At 60.8% G+C, this 20,177-nt stretch overlaps 1 protein-coding gene and 1 non-coding gene across 8 annotated transcripts in view; one reads left to right on the forward strand and one right to left on the reverse strand.

The window, feature by feature from the left end:
- Positions 1-5,618: 5,618 nt before the first annotated feature.
- On the forward strand, positions 5,619-5,808 carry LOC116663410. The gene has a single exon (XR_004319662.1). It is a non-coding gene; the product is annotated as a U2 spliceosomal RNA (small nuclear RNA).
- A 4,925-nt stretch (positions 5,809-10,733) lies between these two features.
- The window catches only part of NACC2 (NACC family member 2), a 66,476-nt gene continuing 57,032 nt past the window's right edge, over positions 10,734-20,177 (reverse strand). For all 7 annotated transcript variants that reach the window (XM_032478761.1, XM_032478762.1, XM_032478756.1 and 4 more), the window contains 4 exons: positions 19,673-19,837; positions 17,641-17,746; positions 17,222-17,319; positions 10,734-15,804 (listed from right to left, as the gene is read on the reverse strand). In XM_032478761.1, coding sequence (XP_032334652.1) covers positions 15,299-15,804; positions 17,222-17,319; positions 17,641-17,746; positions 19,673-19,837 — 875 coding nt within the window. In that variant the 3' untranslated portion in view covers positions 10,734-15,298. The remainder of the gene's footprint in view (positions 15,805-17,221; positions 17,320-17,640; positions 17,747-19,672; positions 19,838-20,177) is intronic.

Raw genomic sequence — 20,177 nt, forward strand, 5'->3', positions numbered from 1 at the left:
CCTCCTTTCCCTTCCCCTGCTGCTTGGCTGCCTCACCCCCCAGTTTTCCTGAAGTTGTCCTGGAAGCCCCCCAACCCAGCCCAGGTCATCCGTAGTCTGGAAGGGGGCCAGGTAGCCCCTCCTGGGTCCAGGGTGCCTTGGGTGGGTTCTGTGCTGCGGCACATGCCTCCTTCCCAGCTCTCCTGTGCCAAGTGTCCCCACGTGGGCGAGTCACCCTCAGCCATATTTCGGCACAAGCAGGAGCAGACCGGACACGAGCACAATTAGGGCAGAAGTGCTTGTCGCCGCCTCCGGGATGCCCATCTGGGGAGTAAAGTGACCCGCTTGCTGCTCCCTCTGCTCACAGCGCAGGGACCCTGGGGCCAGCAGGACCCCCACCTGCAAGCCCCCACCCGCATGAGTGAGGCACCCCACCTGCACAGTGGGCCGCTCTGCGCCCAGTTTCCTGTCTCCCCTCCACTACTCACTGGCCATTTTGTTTTTTCCCAAAATCATGGTAAAACACTAAACATACAGTTTACCATTTTAACCACTGTAAGCTGAACAACTCAGTGACATTAAGCACACTCCTATGATGCTGTGCAATCAACACCACTGACTCGTGCCAGAACCTTCCCCCTCAAAGAGACCCTGTACCCATTCAGCAGCCACCCCCCATTGCTCCCTCCCTCCCCTGGCCCCTGACGACCCTCCACCTGCCTTTGCCTATTCAGGTCACTTCATATAGAGGGAGTCATAGTCTCTTGTGTCCAGCTTCCTTCACTCGGCATCGTGTGGTCCAGGTTCCCCCACGTGGTAACGTGAGTCTGCATTTCATTTCTTTTTATGGTTGAATCATATTCCGTCATGCGGATGGACCACATCTTGTTTATCCTCTGTCTGTTGATGCTCATGTGGGTGGTTTCTACTTTTGGCTGCTGTGAATATGTGGCAGTGAGCAAGGGTGTGCGATTTGGTTTAAACATCTGTCTTCAAGCCCTTGGGGTGTAAGCCTGGGAGTGGAATTGCTGGGTCAGGTGGTGATTCTATGTCCGGCTTTTCGAGGAACCGCCAGACTGTTTCGTGCCGCAGCTGCACCTGCTGTGCGCTGCTCTCCCGTTCTTAAACGGGCTGTGCCGGTGCTCCTGGGAACCCTGCGTTCTCGGGTCAGCCAATGAAGCCATAACAGTCGGAGTCCTGTCTGGGGGCCCCTGCAAGGCACCAGCTGCTGAGTTTGCTGCACGGAACAGTTACTCTATCAGTACTGAATGGAGAGGTGATTTCTGATTTCCATGACATCCTAGCAAGACAGAAACTGTTATCTCTATTTTATGAAATCTCACATAAGTGACTTCGAAAGTCCTCCGGAGGGTGGAGCTGGGAGCTGGTCACAGGCCCACCGGCTTCCCGAGTGCAGGGCCAAAGTGCATCTGCATGCAGGTTGTTCACTGGACCAGGGTGTCCAGCAAGGGGATGGAAGGAAGGGGTGACCCTCCAGTCCCCATTCTGCTCCCCCACTGTGCACAGCAGAGGCCCTGCGAGGGCTGGTGGAGGCCTGGGTAGGTCCTTGGCGACAGAGGGGGATGCCCACACTGTGCCAGGACCATCCAGGGAGCTCTGGGCTGCCCCACTGCTGCACATCAGTGACATGGGTACAATCCACTTCTGTTGCAGGAGTAGGCGGAGGCTAGAGGCAGACCTGCCTCCCTGACCAGGGCCCGAGAGGACCTGGACCCCCAGACTGGTCCAGCAGCCCAGAGGAATCACTGGGAGAAGGCAGCACAGACAAGTGCCAACCTCCATGTGGGGGTGAAGGCTGAAGTCCAGACCCTCCATGTTCCCACTCTCAGCAGAAGGGGACCGGGGAGAGGCCGCTATGATCATGCTCTGACATCGTGCCGCTCGCCTGGTGGACATCACCCCTCCTCCCTCAACAGCTTCAAGGTGGGACTTACTGCTCCATTTATAGAAGAGGAGACCGAGGTTCAGAGTGGCCAGGCTAAGGCGCACAGAGCATAAGTCCAGGGTCCTTGCCTTCACAAGGCTTGTCTCCGATGTTACTTGTCCCTCATGTAATTGGCTGTGGCTGCTGGACCCAGCTTTCCCTGGATACTTGGTACAGAATCACCTGCTGAAATGCTCCAGGGCTCCAAGTGTGTGTCTGCTGGGAGCTGAGTGTTTGCTCCGCCTGAGAACCCACCTGGCCAGCATTCATCGAGTTAATGCTATATACCAGGTGCCAGTGGGCTTTTTGTGACCATGGCCCCTTCAAGTCCCCCAAACCCTGTGAGGCAGCACCAGCATGACCCCATCTTATGGAGGAGAAAACTGAGGCGGCCAAGCACTTACCAAGGCCAGGCAGGGAGTAAGCAGCAGGGACCCCTCCTGCTGGCCCATGGGGTGGGGGCAGGGCAGGGGTGCTCTGGGGAGGCCCCAGCCACGCCCCCGCCCCCAGGATTGCAGGCGTTTCCTCAGAAAGTTTCTGGTGTTGTGCGGAGCTGGGTTCTGCCTGGAGCGCAGCCTCATCACTGACTGCTCTCTAATCAAATTGATTTCCATTCCAATGAGCCCTGCCTGCCGCCTCCATTCCAGGAACCCTATTTTGAACACAGATGTATAATCAAACGACAAAAAGCAGAGGGCACTGTGGACCTCTCTGCCAATCGAATAAAAGCTAAATGGCCCGAGCTTTTAGGCCTAATCACTTCTGTGTTCCCGCTTGGGGTGGGTCTGCAGCAGAGCCAGGCGGATCCCCCGCCCGGGCTTATCTGCATTTCAGCGCCGGACGGTGGGTCGGTGGGGCTGCAGTGATTTGATTTTCCTCGCAGCCAGGCTGCCTTGCCAAGGCCAACACCCGCTTTGCTCTGCTCCCTTCCGCACCGTCCAGCTCCCCTCCAGAGGGGGCTCCACCACTCGGTCTTGGAGGCATCACTCTGGGCCCAGGACTGGCAGCCTGCTTCCCTGGCATGTCCCTGGCAAATGGCGTGGACGCAGAACCTGGACCCCCGCTGAGGCCAGGGCGCTGCAGGTGCTCCAGTTCGGGCTGCCTTGGGGTCTACAGGAGCCGTTGATGGGGTGGGGAGGGGGAGTCCCATAGCCACCTGACTGCCCATGCCCCGCGTGGACACAGACCACAGCACCTGGCTCTGTTCCCCTCTGCAGCCCCCAGGACCCCTGCAGCCCCTCCCTGAGCCCACAGGGACCCTTATCAGCAACACCCACTGCCGCCCCCCCCCCCCCGTGTCCTGGGGATGGAGGATCCAGCTTCTCCCTCCTTCTCTGCCCTCCCACCTCCCACCTCCCCCAACCCTCTCCCAGCCCCATGCCCCTGTGGGGCCTTCATTTCACAAACCCCCCACCCCCTATTCCCACATAGCTGGGCAAACCAGTTCTGGAGCCCCTCCCGGAGGGTCGGAGTCCGTTTGGCCCAGGGCACTCCCACCTGCCCAGCTCCCCACCCTGGTGCCCCTTCATCCTTGTGGTGCTGGCGCCCTGAGACAGCCCCTCTGTGGGCCTCTACAGGGCAGAGCAGGTGTTCAAGGGCGTGGGCCTCCTTCCCACCCCGCTGGCCAGCTGTGAGCTGTGGCCGCGGCCCTCTGCAGGCCTCAGGCTCCTGTCCACGTGGTGTAATGGGGGCTGTGACCGCAGGTCATCGCTTCCTTGTCAGGGATGGGGTGCCTCATGGAGCTGGGGCCCTTCTGGAACTGATGAGGGCCCTGGCTGCTGAGTGGCAGAGGGCTCAGAGGGCTCCGGCCCCTCTCCTCCCCCTGCCCCACCGGAAGGAGCTCTCAGGGGCCATGGTTTGTAATGGATGTGGTGTTGCCCTCAATGCATTACCACTGATCGCAGTTGGTTCCTCTTGACTCTCAGCTGAGGCCCCAGGCTCCATTCCAGGGATTCAGCTCCCATCCTAGAAGCTGAAGGCAGAACAGGGGCAGGAGCCCGTGCAGGGCTCCCATCTGAGAGCGAGCTGCCCGGGAACCTGCCCCTGCACACTGGGACACAGAGGGGCTATGTCCCTTCCAATTCCAGGTCCAGCCGCCCTCCCTGGCCCTCAGCCCTGACCCTGCGCTCTCGTCTGTCCTGCCCTGCAGTGGACAGATGGCTCATGCCTCCCAAGCGCCCTGCAGAGCCTCCACTGGTGGCTCAGCTGGCAGTGACACCAAGATGGGCTTAGAGCAGTCCTGCTCCGGGGCCAGCCGGCCCTCCCTCCCCTGCCACCTTTGTCCCCAACCAGACGGGCAGCTCCGGGTCTACGGAACCAGTTCTAGTGCAGCCACTTAACTGAGGCAGTGGGGCGCCAGCCCCACGGTAAGTCCTGCTCCCCATAGTCAGCAGCCGGTGGGAGACCCTTCCCCAGGGGAGGGGCCTTGGGGTGCCTGGCCCTCCCTCCCACCTGAAGGGGCCTCCAGCTCCACAGACGGGGACAGCCAGATTCTGAGTCCAGGAGAAAGCCTCAAGGCACGTTTCTGCCTCCTGGGTCGAGGAGGACTGCAAGGCTGTGGACAGAAAAGTTCAGAGGCTCTGTTTGGCCATAACCACCCCTCCTCCACCCCCACAGAGGACACAGCGGGCTGGGGCTTTACAGGAAGGCTCCTCAGATGCACACGGACAGGGTAACCCCGGGTCAGAAAATGGGGAAAGACCTGAGAGATGCTTCACTAAGGAGGAGACACCGGCGAGCTTTGTAGGAAGCAGAGTGTGATTTTCTGCCTATGGATCTGACGAAAGTTGAAACCACTCCTGCACGCTGGCGTCTGTAAGAAGGGTGGATACCTCCCCTCGGAGCACCCGGGAGCCGAGCCACGAGGAGCCAGCAAGGATGCGTGGACCACAGCAAGAGTCTGGACCACTGCTGGGGACCCGGAACGCCAGACAGCGCGCTGTCGTGGGCGCCAAGCGTTGTAGACCCAGTGGGCCACCTGACATGTCGAGCCTGCACTTGGCATCCACTCCATGCCCCATCTGCGCATCTAGACCCGCATATTCTCTGATTCTCTGCACGTGGGGCTAAATGATGAGTCGGAGTCTGTCCACCAGAATACATGAGGTTAGAATGCAGAGTCCCAGGCCCACCGTAGCCCACAGAACCACAACCTGCATTTTACCAAGGTGCCCAGGGGATCTGAGGCACAGCTGAGTTTGGGAAGCATGATCTAGCCCACCCTTTTGCTGGACATGTACGGGAAACTGAGGGACAAAAAGGTGGCATCGCACAGGTGTTTTACATTCAGTTTGGGGCACTTCCCACCGTGCCAGGCTGTCTTTCACAGAGGAAGTGGGGCTGCTGGGTGGGCAAAGCTGCAGTTGATGGGGGCTGCGTTAGGGAGGGAGTGGGCACCAGGGAGACCTCGAGGAGTGGGGAAGGGAGAGGATTCCAGGGCGCTGACTAAGCAGGGCTGTTGTGTGGAGCCCTGATGTGCAAATACCTGGGCACTGGGACACAGGGCTCTCTCCAAACCCACACAGGCTACCTGGAAGGAGGCTTCCAGAAAGGGAGCGGCTTGGGGCTTCCCTCAGCTATCTGTTACAGAAAGGAGCCCCTGCCCTTCCCCAGGTTGGTGGCTCACCCTGGTCGTCCCCCCAGCCCCAGCCCACCGTCAGCATGAATCTTGGTCTGGCTTCTAAAATGGCGTTCAATCGCTTCTTGGCCTTTTGGTGAGATCGAGCGTAGTGTTTGTTCTTATCAGTTTAATAACTGCTACGTCACCTATCCCAGGACAATCTATTAAATGGATTTTGGGAGCAGGGAGTTGGAATAGGAGCTTGTTCCATCCATGTCACACATCGACCTGGTATTGCAGAATGTCCAAGAACAGTGCACCTTCTCGGGGAATAAAGCCGACTTTTAAAAAATAAAAATAAATAAAATGGTATTCAAGGCTGACTGACTTGGCCGATCTGGCCTCGGTGCACTTGGAACCCCTCGGGGTGAGGCCAAGGCTGAGCCAGGCTGTCTGCCCCGACCCATGTTTCGCCAACCCCACGTGGGTGCCCAGGGCAGGTGACTTCAGCTCTGGGCTCTTGCCCCCACACAGGTATCCCGGGTGAGTCAGGTTGTAATGGGGACTCTTGTCCCAGCCGTTCTCCTCTTTCTCAGGAGCCCTCAGTCACCTCAGAGGGCAGGCAGGGGCCTCCCCTTGCAGTTGGCACCAGGCCGTCCACACCCTGGTCTGACAAGAGACGCAGATGGGCAGGTGGCGCTTGGTGGTAGGAGGAACCAGACCACCCCTCTGCTGGTCCCCTCTGAGCCTATCCAACCTGCCAACCTGGGGATGCTCCCTCCGCTGGGCCAGGGGTGCTGTCCAGAGCAGGGTCAGTGAGGTCAGTGCCTGGTTCAAATCCTGGCTCTGCCCCCTTCCAGCTGTGCCCAAGTGACTTCCTTAACTCCTCTGAGCCTCCTATTTCCCCGTCTGAAAAATGGGGCTAGAATTGGACCACCTCACAAGACTGTGGTGGGACCTCAATGAGGCCCCTGATGGGCAGCAGGCCGGCAGGGTCAGCTGGGGTCAAACTCGGCCCCCTACCCCTACAAGGCCCCAGGCAATGCTGCCTCCAGTCAGGGGACCAGAAGACATGAGGACAGGGGGTCGAATGCAGGGCGTCCTTAAGTGCTGTCCCTCCCCCACCCTCCCCATCCCCCCTCGGGTTCCTGGTCCTGGCCGCCTCTGCGTCCATGTTTCTGTGGATGTCGGTCATAGAACAATCCCTTCGCAGCCAAAGTGAATTCCCAGAGCCTGAGCACAGCAGCCTTTATGTTTTGGGCGGGCGGTGAGGCTCCGGGCCTCAGGGCTCAGAGGTTCCGGAGACCCTGCCCTCTGTCTGGGGTCGGGGCCCAGAGACAGGCAGGCACGTGCCCCCTCACAGCCTTGGCACCGATGCAGACCTGGAGCCCAGGCCTCGTCCAGTCCAGAGTCTTCAATGGGACATCACTGGGGATGGAGGACTGGGACTTGGGAAAGGGGTGTGGCTGGGGAAGAGGAAGGGGATGGATGGTTGAGCAGCAGCGGTCTCACTGTGCAGGGAGCGCTGCACTAAAGCCCAGGGTGTTTGGGGGCCTCCAAGCGGCTGAGTACCTCAGGTCAGGAAGTGCCCCCCCAGCCATGAGCTGTGCCCAGGCCCCTGGGCCAAGGGGAGGAGGGGGCGCTGGACACCGACAGCTCAGGGAGGACACCCAGACCACCGGGCCTCTGGAGGTCAAGTCCCCCATGCCTGCCTTGGGACTGTCCCCTGGGGGAATGCCCAAGGAATCTCACCTAGGGGCCTGCTTTGAACACTTGCCACTAGGGGTGCCCTCCTCTCTCTCCCTCCCAAGTGCAGCCCCCCAGCTGGGGGCCATGACTGCCTTCTTGAGGGGAACCCCTGCCCCTGCTCCAGGGTAAGGGCTGCCTGAGGGCCTAAGGGTGGTGAGGGTCACAGAGCTGGATGCCCAGAGCAGGCGGCTTGTCAGCAGGCATAGCCTGTATGGGGCACCTGTGCGGGGCTCCGTGGAACTTCCTTCGCCCTGGATGAGCTGCCTCCTAGTGCCCCGACCTCCCTGCAACGGGCCAGTTCTGTCCAGAAGCTGCTCAACCACAGGGAGGCCAGAGGGGCAAATGTGGGGGGCTCCTCCCCAGGGCTGCTCTGTCCTCACCTGAAGGAACCACACCTGGGCCAGCCCCTCCCTCACACAGGAATGGAACCTGAGCCCAGAGCTGGCAGGCCCTAGGCCACCCACCCAGCTGGGGGCAGTCCTCCCGGGCCCTGGTCACGGCCCCTGATGGAGAACCAGGCTGCCTTTCCTGGAAATCGGGGCCTCTGCACCCCTCCCTGCGACGCAATGCGCCATCCATCTCCCAGCCCCGCCTGCCTGTCTGCAGCTGTTAGTCAATTATGGTCCCAGGAGGCTGGGACCAGCTTCCCCTTCTCAGCTCGGTGAGGCCTGCGTCCCGAGGGAGGGGAGGGCAGGGCACTCAATCTGGACTAGACCCCCAGCGCCTCGGATGCTGCCTGGGCTAGAACATGCACACTCCAGGCCCCCCCCCCCCCCCGCCACCGCCACCCCTCTCTCTCTGGGGCCTGGAATCACAGACTTGTGGCTGATCCCTGCCTCTACAAGGGAGCCTGGGGAGGGGAGGCTGGGCAGGACCTCAGGTGGAGGGGAGCATTCCCACCCCAGCCGCCACCAAAGGGCCTCCCTTGGCCTCCACCAGTGGCCCACCCCTCCCCACAGGCCCTAGGGGAAGGACAGCCCTGGGCAGAGGTCCCTGTCCAGGAGCAACCCCCACCCCCATGACAGCCCCCTCAGGCCCCCTCCCAGCTCCAACCCTTGCTGGTGGCCACAGACGCCCCAGGGAAGTGGGGCCCAAGGAGGGAGATGGCCTCGTGGTCGGTCAGGGTCTCACTCTGTCACAGCGAGAGTTCTGTCGACACAATGTCACCACATCCACCTTCTCTCATCCCTTATCCCCGTGTGCCCAGGCCTGGGTGGGACCACAGGTGGCTGAAAGGCCTGGGAGCTGGGTGCCCCCGGACAGCACAGGGAGGCACTGCCTCCTCCTCCCCTGTCCACCCTCCCTTCCCAGGCCCAGGGCCCTAACCTGCTCCCACCTGCCACCCCTCTTTCCCTCTACGGATGAAGACCCCGCAGCAGTCCCTTGACGAGCGTCCGCGTCCACTTCCCCGCTTCCAAGTGCAGCCTCCTGGCCAGCCCTCCTGACTGAACGGACGTGGCACGGCCGTGACTGACCCACCCAAGCTTCCTCGGCAACAGCAGATGGACCAGGACCCCCTCTCAGCTGGGCTCAGCGAGGGGTGGGGGGCAGTTGGAGACCCCCCAGAAGCCTCAGTCTCCCCTCTAGGGAGCAGAGATGCCCATCCATGGGGATGCAAAGGACACACCACTGAGGGCTCGTGCATCATGGGCAGGAGCTGGAGGATGGTGGTCACCCCTCCGGCCGGGCCCTCACCCCGCCCCTGCCTCAGCCGTGCACAGGCCGGCGGGAGCCCTCCCCCGCCCAGGCTCAGGACCCCACCCCCACCCGGGCTCTGACCCTTTGTTCCGGAGGACAAAGGGCTCAGGGCTGAGCCTCCGGGTCCTGCTGACTCCTGCACCCCCTCCCGGAACCGGACAAAGGGGTGGGATGCAAAAGTTCTGATGCCTCAGCCAGTTTCCGTGGTGGCTGCAAGGGCAGGGAGGCTGCTGAAGGACGGAGGCGGAGGGGACAGAGCCAGGCTGGCAGGTGCCCGGATCCCTCCTCCTTGGAAACTAGGAGACTCACACGGAGAAGGGGCTGGACTGGGCTTGTCCCAGGGGAGCCAGCAGGACACTCCCCATCCCCTCCCACTCCTGAGCCTTCAGGTCTCCCTGCTGTGGGGGCTCGGGCATGCCTGAGTGGGGTCACTGGGAGGCTTATGAGGGGGTCTGGGGCCTCCCAGAGGTGCGGCCTGTGGCCCAGAGGCCAGGTGTCTCCACCAGCCTGGGGCAGGGGTGGCCTGGAATCCACCCATCCAGCAGGGCTGATGCCCTGGGCGGGAAGGGGAAGGGGCCTGCATAGACCGAGTTGGTGGGTGAGCTGGGCTGAGGGCAGCAGGGAGCAGCTCTTGAGAAAAGACTCAGGCCCTCACCCATCAGGGCTGGGCAGTGGGATGGGGCCAGGCTCCTGGGGCGTTTCTGGAGTGACAGTGTGATGTCTTTGTGGGAGGGGCCAGGCTCAAGGTGACTCCAAACCAGCACCCCCACTGCTGCAGGGGGCCCATTGGAAACCATGTCCACCCATTCTAGACTTTGTGCCTGCTCCATGCTGGCCATGGCTCGGGGGCCCCTCCTGGGGATGGTGCCCGAAGCAGACCTACAGACCCCGCCCCCGGGGAGGCCAGATAAACAAGTGAGCAAGTGAACCCATCACAAGCTTGGGAGGGGCAGCTGCTGCGAAGGCCGAGAAAGGGGGTGGGGCTGGGAGTACTTCTAGAAGCAGGTCAGCAGTGGCCCTTCTGGACAAGACCCTAGCAGGACAGAAGGAGGAGGGAGCTGCCACCCAGGTGTCTGAGTGTGGGAACCTCACGTGAGGGCCGAGGCCGGACCCATGTCTGCAGGACACACTGACGCAAAGCCTCGCCGCCGCCGTCACTGGGGCCCAGGGAAGCCCAGCGGGGGAGCAGAGCTGGAGACAGCCACCAGGCCTGGATCCGAGAACCCTAGCCCTGGGCTGGCCTGGGGGGACAGTTCCAGAGATGGTCAGTCGGTCAGAAGATGTAGTGGACTGGCCTGGCCCTGGGGGTTTCCACTCAGGCCAGCCAGTAGGCCCCACCGACTTGCAATTCTGCTCACCTGGAGGCAGCCCTGGCTCAGGAGGAGGTGGGGGGAGGGGAGGGGGCGGCAGCACATCCGGCGGGTGGCAGACAGGTGAGCCAGGTGAGGTGGGTGCCCCAGTTTGCAGACAATAAAAATAGAAAGCTGAGCCCCCCCCCCACCAGTTCACATGGAACTCAGGGCCCTCCCCCAAGCACAGCACCCCTCAGGACATCCTGCCCACGAGTCCCTTTCCCTTGTAAGATATTGGGGGAGGGAGAGGTAAGTGGGCTAGGTGTGGACAGTAGGCAGCAAGCCGGGGATGGCCCGTCCCCCCAGCCAGGGCTCCTAGGTCCTGAGGGTGTCCCGGGATGGTTGGTCACCCTGCCCCCAACAGCCCTCCCGCCTCCCCCGCCCCCCTCCCCACCGCCCGCTTCTCAGAGTCGCCCCCCAACCCCACTGGCCCAGCAAAACGTAGGCAAGCTGGGTTTGAACTGACTTTATTATTCTGTAAATGTGAATTTTACAAAGCGCTTTACAACGAACAATCACATCCTTTTGTTTGTTTGTAACGGATTTCCACCTCCTGAAACTGGCTCTGAGCACTGGAAGCCCCTCGGTTTCCTGGTCGCTGGCGGATTCTGTGGTCTGAGTTACGATACGGTGTCAGCCGTGGCTAAAAAGCGACAGTCTGGACTCTGCCGAGTAGCAGCAAAAGGAGAGGGAGGCGCAGGAAGAGCAAACAGAGGCTTCCTCCTTCTTCAACCGAAAAAAAAAAAAAGAAAAGAAAAAAGAGAAAAAAAGGTAGCCTCTTCTGTGGCTGAAATTAAACTCAGTGTTACTGTGAAAAGAGCCTCTTTTATTACAGCACAGGGACAGTTCGTTTATTTATTCATGTTTAACAGTCGTGAGTTACAGTACTACTTAACTCCTCCACAGACACTTTACGACAACCGTCTCCTTTTTAAAAGTCTCTTTTTTCCAAACACTCCGTCCGAAGGATGAACGGTCTATTTGCACCCAGTGCCATCCAAATGTTCAAGTCAAAAATATTTAGACGTTTTATACGTAGTTCTTATTTTTTTTTGTCTGCTAAAAATAGTATTGCAAGTTTTGGCTTCTTTTGACATAAAAATTACAATCATGTGCAAAACACTAACAATGAAGCGACTGATCAGAATTCAAGCAGGTTGTCCAATCTGAATGCTTTCGATTCTGCATAATTTTCCTTTTCACTTTTCTCCCCCAAATAAACAAAAGACACACAAACACACAAAACCCAGAAACCCTTGCCAGATTAGAAACCTCTGGTTCCGAGCCCCGCCGGTCTCCGGCCCCCAGCAGGGCCGGGCTCGGAGCGGGCTGGCTGGCGTCACCGATCTGTGCAGCAGCAGCGTTCTGAAACAGTAGTTAAAGCTCAAGATGGCTATGAACTCTCAGTTCTGTGTTTAGGATTTACTGCTGGCAGAGGCAAACAGGTTTTCTCTGAGTTTTCAGTTGGTTAATGGGCCATAGGCCTTTTTCTACTTGCAGCAAGACATTGCCATAAAAAGAACCCGTTAGAGGGGAATCTAAGCACTAAATGGCTGGGGTGGCACGCACGGGGTCAGTGCCAGAAGGTTCCGGCCATTTAAGGGGGACAGGTCAGGGCCAGGCACACCAGAGTCCCCCCAGACCATGGAGCAGGCTCCGTGGGCCGGCCTGCCCCTGCCCCTCCTGGGCCCAGCCTCTGCATCCCTCCCTCCCATCCCTAAACACAATCACTGCCAAGGAATCAGTTTTCACAGAGGAGAAACACACCCAGCTCCCGGAGCCCCGGCAACAGGACAGCGGGCTGCGGCCACAGGCTGCACACCCAGAGGCCTCTCCCCTGGTCTCTCGTCCACATTCAGGGGCAAGGTAAGACAATCGAGTCAAATGCAAAGTGAAGCAACCACAGAGAACTCTGGGCGAGACCAGACACAGTGCAGAAAGACAGGATTCAAGTACCGAGGCGCGCCGGCCGGGCGGCCCCCAAACTCACAGTATCTGTCACATCTCCCGGGCCTCCTCCTGGACCTTTGCACTCGTCCCAGCTACCTCCTGCCGCACACCCCGTCCTGCTGGGGAGGGCAGGAGAGGGCGAGCGGCTGCTGCAGCCGCCGGGACGCGGCCCAGCCCTTCTTTCCTCGAAAGGCGCTGATAGGACTTAGCTCTATATAGACTAAGTAGTATATGCGTATTGCTAACAGCCAAGCTTAGGGATAAAGGTGCACACATCTTACAAGTACTGAGTGGCTCGTCTCTCGGTCTACAGGGTCTGGGTGAGTCAGGACCACGCTCACAGGACAGGAATTAGTTGTCTTGTAAACAGAGGGGGGGAGGGTTCGGTTCTCTGAACTGGATTTCCTTGGGAAAAATGATTAAAAGATGCTAAGGCACTCTGGAAGGCCGCTCCGAGCCCAGGCCCGCCGCCGCCTGCCCCGCGGAACATTCAGGACGCGGAGGGAGCGCCCCGGCAGATAGAATCAACAGCCATGCCCGTCTGCAAACGCTCCCCACCCACGTCCACCGCGGGACACATTAGTGCAAAAGGCTCGGCCTGGCCCACCCGGGGCGCAGGGAGAGCGCAGAACCATTCACATTTGATTATTATTAAAGTTTCACCTACAGCTCTTGCCTTCCTTACCCAGAACAACAGAACAGACGGCGATTATAAAACAAGTAAAGGACAGAGGTCACGGGGACATTGTGCTGGCCTGAGCGGAGAGGGGGGTGTCAGGCCTTCTCCGGAGGCCACCGCCTCCTCTGCCCGCTGAACCCCTCCCAGCCTGGCCTCGGGTCGGGGCGTGCCCATGTCTGAGGGAGGAAAGGGGAGAGCGAGCCCTTCTGTCAACAGCCGGATGGGCGGCCAGCTCCTGGAGGTCCCCAGGGGTGGTCAGACAAAAGTGCAAATGCGAGGCAGGGGCAGATGAGCTGATCCGGAGGGGAGATGGTGGGGTCAGGGCGGCCTCACCACCACCAGTGCCCCGCCCCACCCCCTGAGGACCTGGGGGGCGTGGCCCCCTCCCAACTCCAGGAGGGCTTGGTCCTGGTCCCTCCTGGGCTGTGGGCCGGGCTGTGCCCCCTCCAACCCCACCTGGGCCTGAGACGGAGCAGGCCTCCTCCCAGAGAGAGGGCCGCCTCTGGGCCAGGTGGGGGGTTCACAGCCCCAGCAGGAAGGAGCTGTGGCTCCTGCGGGCCGGGACCCCAGGGCCTGGCCTTCCCTGTGCCTGGGCAGGGAGGGGAGGGTAGTGGGGCTGATTAGCCCCCAGGTGCCCATCCAGGGCCCCCTGCCCTGGTCTGGAAGCCATGAGAGCTTTCTGGAGGACAGGCATGCATATGCCTGGCTGGAAGGCACCCCTACTCCTACCCCACCCCTACCCGAGGTCTCCCAAGGGCCCGCCATACGGGAGGGTGGCAGTCAGCAGGACGAGGAGCCTGGGTGGGAAAGCACCCAAGCCTTTGCACAGGCTGTCCCAGGCTGGGACCCGCGGGGGGCCAGGCGCCCCCTCAGCTTTGCAGGTCAGGGGGGCCAAGCCACATCTGTCGGGCAAGGGGGCAGGAGGAAGCAGCAGGGGGTGAGGGGTGCCTCTGGCCACACCTGGAGGCTGCCTGGGACTTGGGGGAAGGCAGCCTCTGAACAAATGGACACCAACACTTGGGACAGCCTGTGCCCCTTCCCCAAAGACATCAATTAAATGCCACAGTGAGCATTCCAGCCTCAAAGCAACAACTCCTACACCCCACCCCATGCATTCCCAGCCTTCTGCACCTGTACCCCACCCCAGCTCCACGCCCACCCACCCACTGCCTCAGAGGCAGGCACACCCCAAGGCTCAGAGCACGTATGGGGGAGCCCAGCACTGAGGGGGCCTTGCTCCAGCCCCAGCCTGGACTCCAGCTCCCGCCAAACAGGGCCCCCACCCCTTCCTCCATTGCACACCCCGATGCACCTCCCTGGGACCCCTGCCCCCAAAGGGAGGTGAGTGGGACCTGGCCCAGGGCTGGGGTGCGAATAGGGGACATGGTAGACAGATGGACCCAACCCTATGCCATAGTGGGTTGGGGCAGGGACACCCAATCTTCCCCAATTTTTTTGCTCTTTTGGGTTGGAAAGTTTCCAAACCATATATGAAATAGATCTGAGTTAAGACGAAAATGAATAAACAAACACAAACCCAACGTGGCTGAGGGCTGCGTGGGCTGCACCAGGGGCGGTGGCCCCACCCCACAGGATGGTGGACGGCCAGGCAGGTGGCCAGGTGGGAGCCAGTGGGTGCTCAGGTCCCAGGTGGACATAGGGTCTGTGGAGCTGCAGGGGTGGGGCAGACCCCACGGGCGTGGGGCAGGAGAACAGATACAGCCAAGAACACTTTGTCCACGTGCAGTGACTAGCAGGACCCACCACCGTGCCATCACCACTGTTCCCTGCACACGGGCTCACACACGCTCACACACGCTCACACACTCCCACACACGCACCCACATCCCACACAGTGGACCCGGCAGGCCTGGCTCCGGAGTCTCAGAAGGGAAAACGAGGAGTTTGGCCCCTGGGGGCCCAGCCCTGGCCCGTGGCCCCAGAGAGGTGAGGGGGTCCCATGGGTAAGGAACAAGGGTCCCGAGACACATGCTCCCACAACAAGGCCCCTGGCTTCGTCCCGGGCGGGCGGAGGGAGCAGGAGGGGCGGGAGGCCGGCGGCGCTGAGTCCCAGGCCAGGCGGCCTCTCGCCCCCTCCCCACGACGGGGAGGGGAAGCTACAACTTGGAGACTAACCTCTCGAATATCAAAAAGGAGCCCCGGGACCTTTCTCACAACTAGGTCGCCAGTGGCCTAATCGTTTACAGTATAACGAATGCATTTGTTTCCTTCATAAATTTTAAATACAAGCAGAATAAAAATCACATTTTTTTCAGGCAACAGTAGCAGTCCAGTAGGTAAGTGGCTTGATCACATTTGTCTGTATTAGTAACGCATGCAAGCAGCTTCAGTACCAGCTCCGCGCCGGGTCCTGGCCTTGTCGTCGCCTACAAGGTCCCCGAGTACGGGCCCTCCTGTCTTCTGGCCGCGGCCGGCGTCGCGGGCCGGCTGGTGCTGGCGCTGCCCTGATCGAAGGGCTGCGGGGGGCTCTGGCCGTCGGCGGGCAGTGGCTCGGGCGCAGCCACCTCCTGGATGACAGAGCCGGCCCCGTCCGCCTCCTCGCCGGCTTCGAAGGCGGGGTTGGTGGAGGCGCTCAGGTCGACATTCACGGCGTCAGTTCTCAGAGCCACGATGGTGGCTGCGTCACCCCGCCGCTCAGCGTAGATGCGCTGCTCGAACACCTGCGCCGCGGCGGGCGGGAACTCGGGGTCCAGGGGTGTGCTGGCGGCCGAGGCGCCCATGACCGTGCGGTACATCTCCACGCCCTCAGGGAGCATGGACTTGATCTTGGGCAGCCAGCGCTTCCGGACGCGGCGGGCGTTGGTGCACATGTCTGCGGCAATCACGTTCATCTCGCTCTCCTTGAAGCTGGGCGCGAAGTTCTGACAGTATACTGCGAGGACAGGGTGCGGGGAGGCGGCGTGAGTGGCCACCCACCTGCAGGAGTCCCACGATGCTGACCCGCTTCCTCCCAAGGGGCCCCAGGACTAAGATGTCCTGGACAAGCTGGAGGTCAGAGCGCTTCTGGGCCAGAGCGGCCACTGCTGGGCCGGTGTGGGGGTAAGGGGACCTCCAGAGTCTCCTCCACCGCTCCCCTCTGGCAAGGAAGACCACGTGGCCACACAGGCCTCTCTCGGGTCAACTTTAAGACCAGCGGTCACCTTTCTCACTGTGGGTTCTGGAGGCCCCACCCTGCTGCTTTGGGACGGTCTCTGGCTGGGATGCTCAGAGCACATGGGGCACAGGCTGTGGTCCAGCAGGAGCACAGAGGGCCTGGGGCTCTGGCCCCTCCTGACCACTGGTTGGCTGTGTGACCTTGGGCAGGCCTCCATCTCTGGGCCTCACTTTCCCACTCTGTCCCACCCACCTTGTGTTTGAGGGTCTGGTCAGACAAGCCTGATAGCATCCCTGCCCTGGCCGGAGTGGGAACCAGACCAGGACCTGGGCACCCACCTAGCTGTGAGGCTCAGGCCTCTCCCGGCCTGACTGAAGGAAGGCTGGTAAGGAGTGAGGCGGCAGCTGGTGGACACCTGTCCCAGCCTGGGGTTCCCAGCCAGAGACCCTAGCCCAGCAGCAGTGGCACCATCAGCAGCAACGGTAACAAAGCTCCCTCCCTTCCTCTCTCCACCAGGACCTGTGAGGTCCCGGTCTCCAAACAGCAGGGAACCCAGAGGCAGGTCCCCAGAGTGAGCCCCTCACACCATGAGCCCTGCTGTGGGGCAGCATCAGTCACACCCCCTCCCTGCATCTTCCCAGAGCCCCTGCAGGCACCCCCACGCTTCGGGATGCAATCACCGGCTGCAAAGGCCTTTCTTTGCTCTAAAACAGAATTAGTCTCAGGAGTGATTTTTTTTAGGCGAGAAAACTAAGACAGTGCTTTGGGTGCTGACAGCTACCGGAGGACGTGCTCTTGGCCAGTCTGGCCCATGCGTGCCGGGCACCAGCGGCTTCCTCCTCATCTGGGGGCCCGGGGGCGGCGGTCTGCTGCGGAGAGGGACTGGGCTCCGCCCCCACACGCCCAAGAGCGGAGGCAGAAGCAGGCTGAGCAGATGGCAAAGGCTCAAAATAACCCCAAAATGTAAATAAGGGGTTTTGTTCAAAAAGGAAAATTAGATCTATTTCACATATTAAAATAGTTTCGCAGCTGAATTCATCACGCTTGGAAACCTACCAAGAACGTTAACACCTCGCAATCGGCCCCCGCGAGCTGCTCATTTCTCCCCCGGTGCTGCCGCCCAGCCCGCCCCTGGGGGAGGTGCCGCCGTAAAGGCTGAGACCCGACCCCCCGGAGACCCCAGCCCTCTTCTTACGTTTCACAGCGTTTAGGACTCGGCTGTCCAGAGGCTTGCGGCTCGGGTCACTGGTGGAGGAGCGGATGCCCGTACCACAGCTGTTGGCCAGCGTGTTCCTGGTGGACGGACGGGAGGGGAGGCTACATGAGGCCAGAGTGATCACCAGGAATGGGGTCCTGCCTGCATGCCTGCCCACTTCACCCTTAGACTGGTGTTAATTTCCTGGGGGCTGGGGTGTAGGGTGGGGAGCACCCCGCCCCTTAGGGGAAGGAGCCCCCTAACCCGCCATGACACGGAGCCTTCACTTTGGGGGGCCACAAGCCCTCCCCAGATCCAGGTCCTCCAACAGCCGGGGGCTGACAGCAGTGTGAGCTGGGAAGGTGTGGGGCCGTAACGCAGCCTCACCTCAAGGAGGTCCCAGAGGTCTCTGCGCCTACCTGTCAAAGAAGGTGGCGAGCAGGCGCCGCAGCAGGACCTTGTGCTTCACTCCTGCGCACAGGTGGCAGTTCATCAGCTGGCCACGAGTGATGTAGACACCAGAGCCTGCGGCCACCAGACACAGCAGTGAGGTCCCCCACCCAGGGCCACGGCTGCCCCGGGGTCTGTGGGGCCCAGAGAGGCTACTGCAAGGCGAGGGGGGCTGAGTGGGGCCCCAGAGGCCTTCCTGACTTCTAAGAGCAGCCCCTACCCCAAGGCCCTCCCTGCTGCGCTGAGGTTCTGTCACCAGGAGGAGGCAGCCTCGGTCACATGCTTCAAAGGGCTGACCCCAAACTGCCCTCCCCGCCTTGAGGGCACTCCTGGATCTGCCCTGGCTTTGGGAAACACTCATCCCATCTCTCAGCTCCTTTCCAAACACCAAAGAGCCACAGCAGTGATGGGGGAGCTGGAATTATGGAGGTTGGGCTGAAGCTTCCCCAGCTCCAGCACCGACCTCTCCCCGTGGACCTGCGGAGGAGGGAAGAGTCAGCCCAGGGCAGAGGTGGGACCAGTGATGCTGTTTACCCTGCAGGAGGCTGGCAAGGCCAGCTCCCCACCCTCTGAGCTCAGGCCGACAAAGGACGGGGACAACAGCCAGCTCCGACCCGTCCCCACCAGAGCCACAGGGAGGCCTCTGTTGACCAGGACGTTGCCCTGGAAAAAGGAGCTCACGCGAGCGTCATCTGGGCCAGCTTGGAGCAGCCACGCTCGAGGAACCTGAAGGGCCCATGCAGAGCTCCCAGGGCACACTGGGTCCGGGAACCTCCACAGTCTCATGTGGGCCTTTCTCTGTGATCTGACTTTTTACAGAGCCATACGGAATCTTCTTATGGGGATACAAGGACCAGGCAGCGTTCCTTTCTTGGGGGGCAGGGCAGAAGGTGCAAGGACCCCAGGGAAGGCTGCCACTCCAGCTTTGGGGGGCCTTCCCCAGCTTAACAATTTGCTCACCCTCCCCACATGAGGCAGGTCTCCAGGGAAGCCCGCAGCCACTGGTCAGGAAGCGCGTGGATGATTCAGGCTGAAGACCACCATCAGGCGTCTGCTCAGCATGACCCCATCATCCCTGGCCACAACATACCAGGTGCCCCAAAGGCCTCACGTCCATCCCTCTCAGGTCCGCAGAACCTCAAACCCAACAGGAGAGCAGCTCACCCTGAACCACACACGCCAGACAGCCCCTCGCTGGAGGCAAGTCTGTAAAGCGGGGCTTAGCAGGAGGCCTGGGGCAGTGGGGTGCGGCCAGGGAAGGCGCCGCCCGCTCCCCTCCCAACCCCAAACGCTGGCGTACAGACCTCCCTGGGGACCGCCTGGAGCACTGAGGACGAGGGAAGGCACTTCCCCGGCCAGCCTGCGCCCAGGAGGGGCCCGGGTGAACCAAGGGAGGAAGTTGTGGAGGATGAGCGGCTCAGGCCCAGCGGCCCGGGTGCCAGACCCATCAGTTCTCATCTGCCGGTCAAACAGCCTTAAAAACCCACAAGGCGCCGCAGGGCAGAGTGACTCCCAACACTGAGGAAATAAGCATTTCCAACAGGCACCAGCCCTAATGGGCTTTGGACCCCAGTGTGTTGTTTGTTGTTACAGAAGAAATTAGTCCATTTCTGACTGGGAGCTGCCGTCTGGAACCTCTGGTCATTACCACCCCCACAACGTGGCAACTGGACACTTGGGGGGCTGGGGGTGGGCGGGGACACTAGTAAACTGTGCGGGACTTGGCTTTATCTGCGACCTAAATTGAAACACAATCGTGATTGCAGCCCCTGCCAATCAGAAGTACGACCAGCCCAGGGGATTCAATTAAAATGCTAAATTAATTCAATTGAATAACTCCTCTTAATGACACATTCTTCTAAAAGGAAATTAGAGGAAATTTAAGATGTTCTTTTTTTTTTTTTTTGACTGATTGGTGATGAGTACATTGTTCATAGCTCAGAAGAAAAGCTAAATGGGAGGACATTTGCATACAACGGACAGGGTCGGGCGAAGCCTCACCTGCCACCAGCTCCAGCTTCTCGCCAGGGTCCCCCTCAGAGTAGAGCTTGGGGTGGCAGCGGTACCCAATCTGGCTGATGAGGCTGGCGGGCAGGGCCACGAGGTCGCGGCGGATGAGGACGCAGGAGCGGCTCTCCAGCGGCACTGGCTCCGGCTTCTCTTGCACTGTGAACACAGAGCGCACCCGATGAGGGGTGTCCCAGCCGAGCCCCGGCAGGGACAAAGGAGAACGGCTCTCCTGCCCACCCAGACCTGGCCGGGTCAGACCCGCTCCCTGCCCACCTGGTGCAGCCCTCTGCAGAGAGGAGTGGCATGAACGTGGGAGCAGAGAAAGCAGGTGAGGGAAACCCACCCAGGCTGGTGCCCACCAGGCAGAGGCCTGCAGGGCAAGCAGGAATAAAGCTCAGGGCTGGGGGTAGGGCTGGAAGGGGCAGCACATTTCAGGGCGCTGGACAGAGGACGGCCCGGCTGGAGCAGGGCGGAGGCTGGGAGGGGAACAGACTTC

Source organism: Camelus ferus, chromosome 4, assembly GCF_009834535.1.
Source record: "Camelus ferus isolate YT-003-E chromosome 4, BCGSAC_Cfer_1.0, whole genome shotgun sequence".
In the NCBI taxonomy this organism is placed as follows: Eukaryota; Metazoa; Chordata; class Mammalia; order Artiodactyla; family Camelidae; genus Camelus; species Camelus ferus.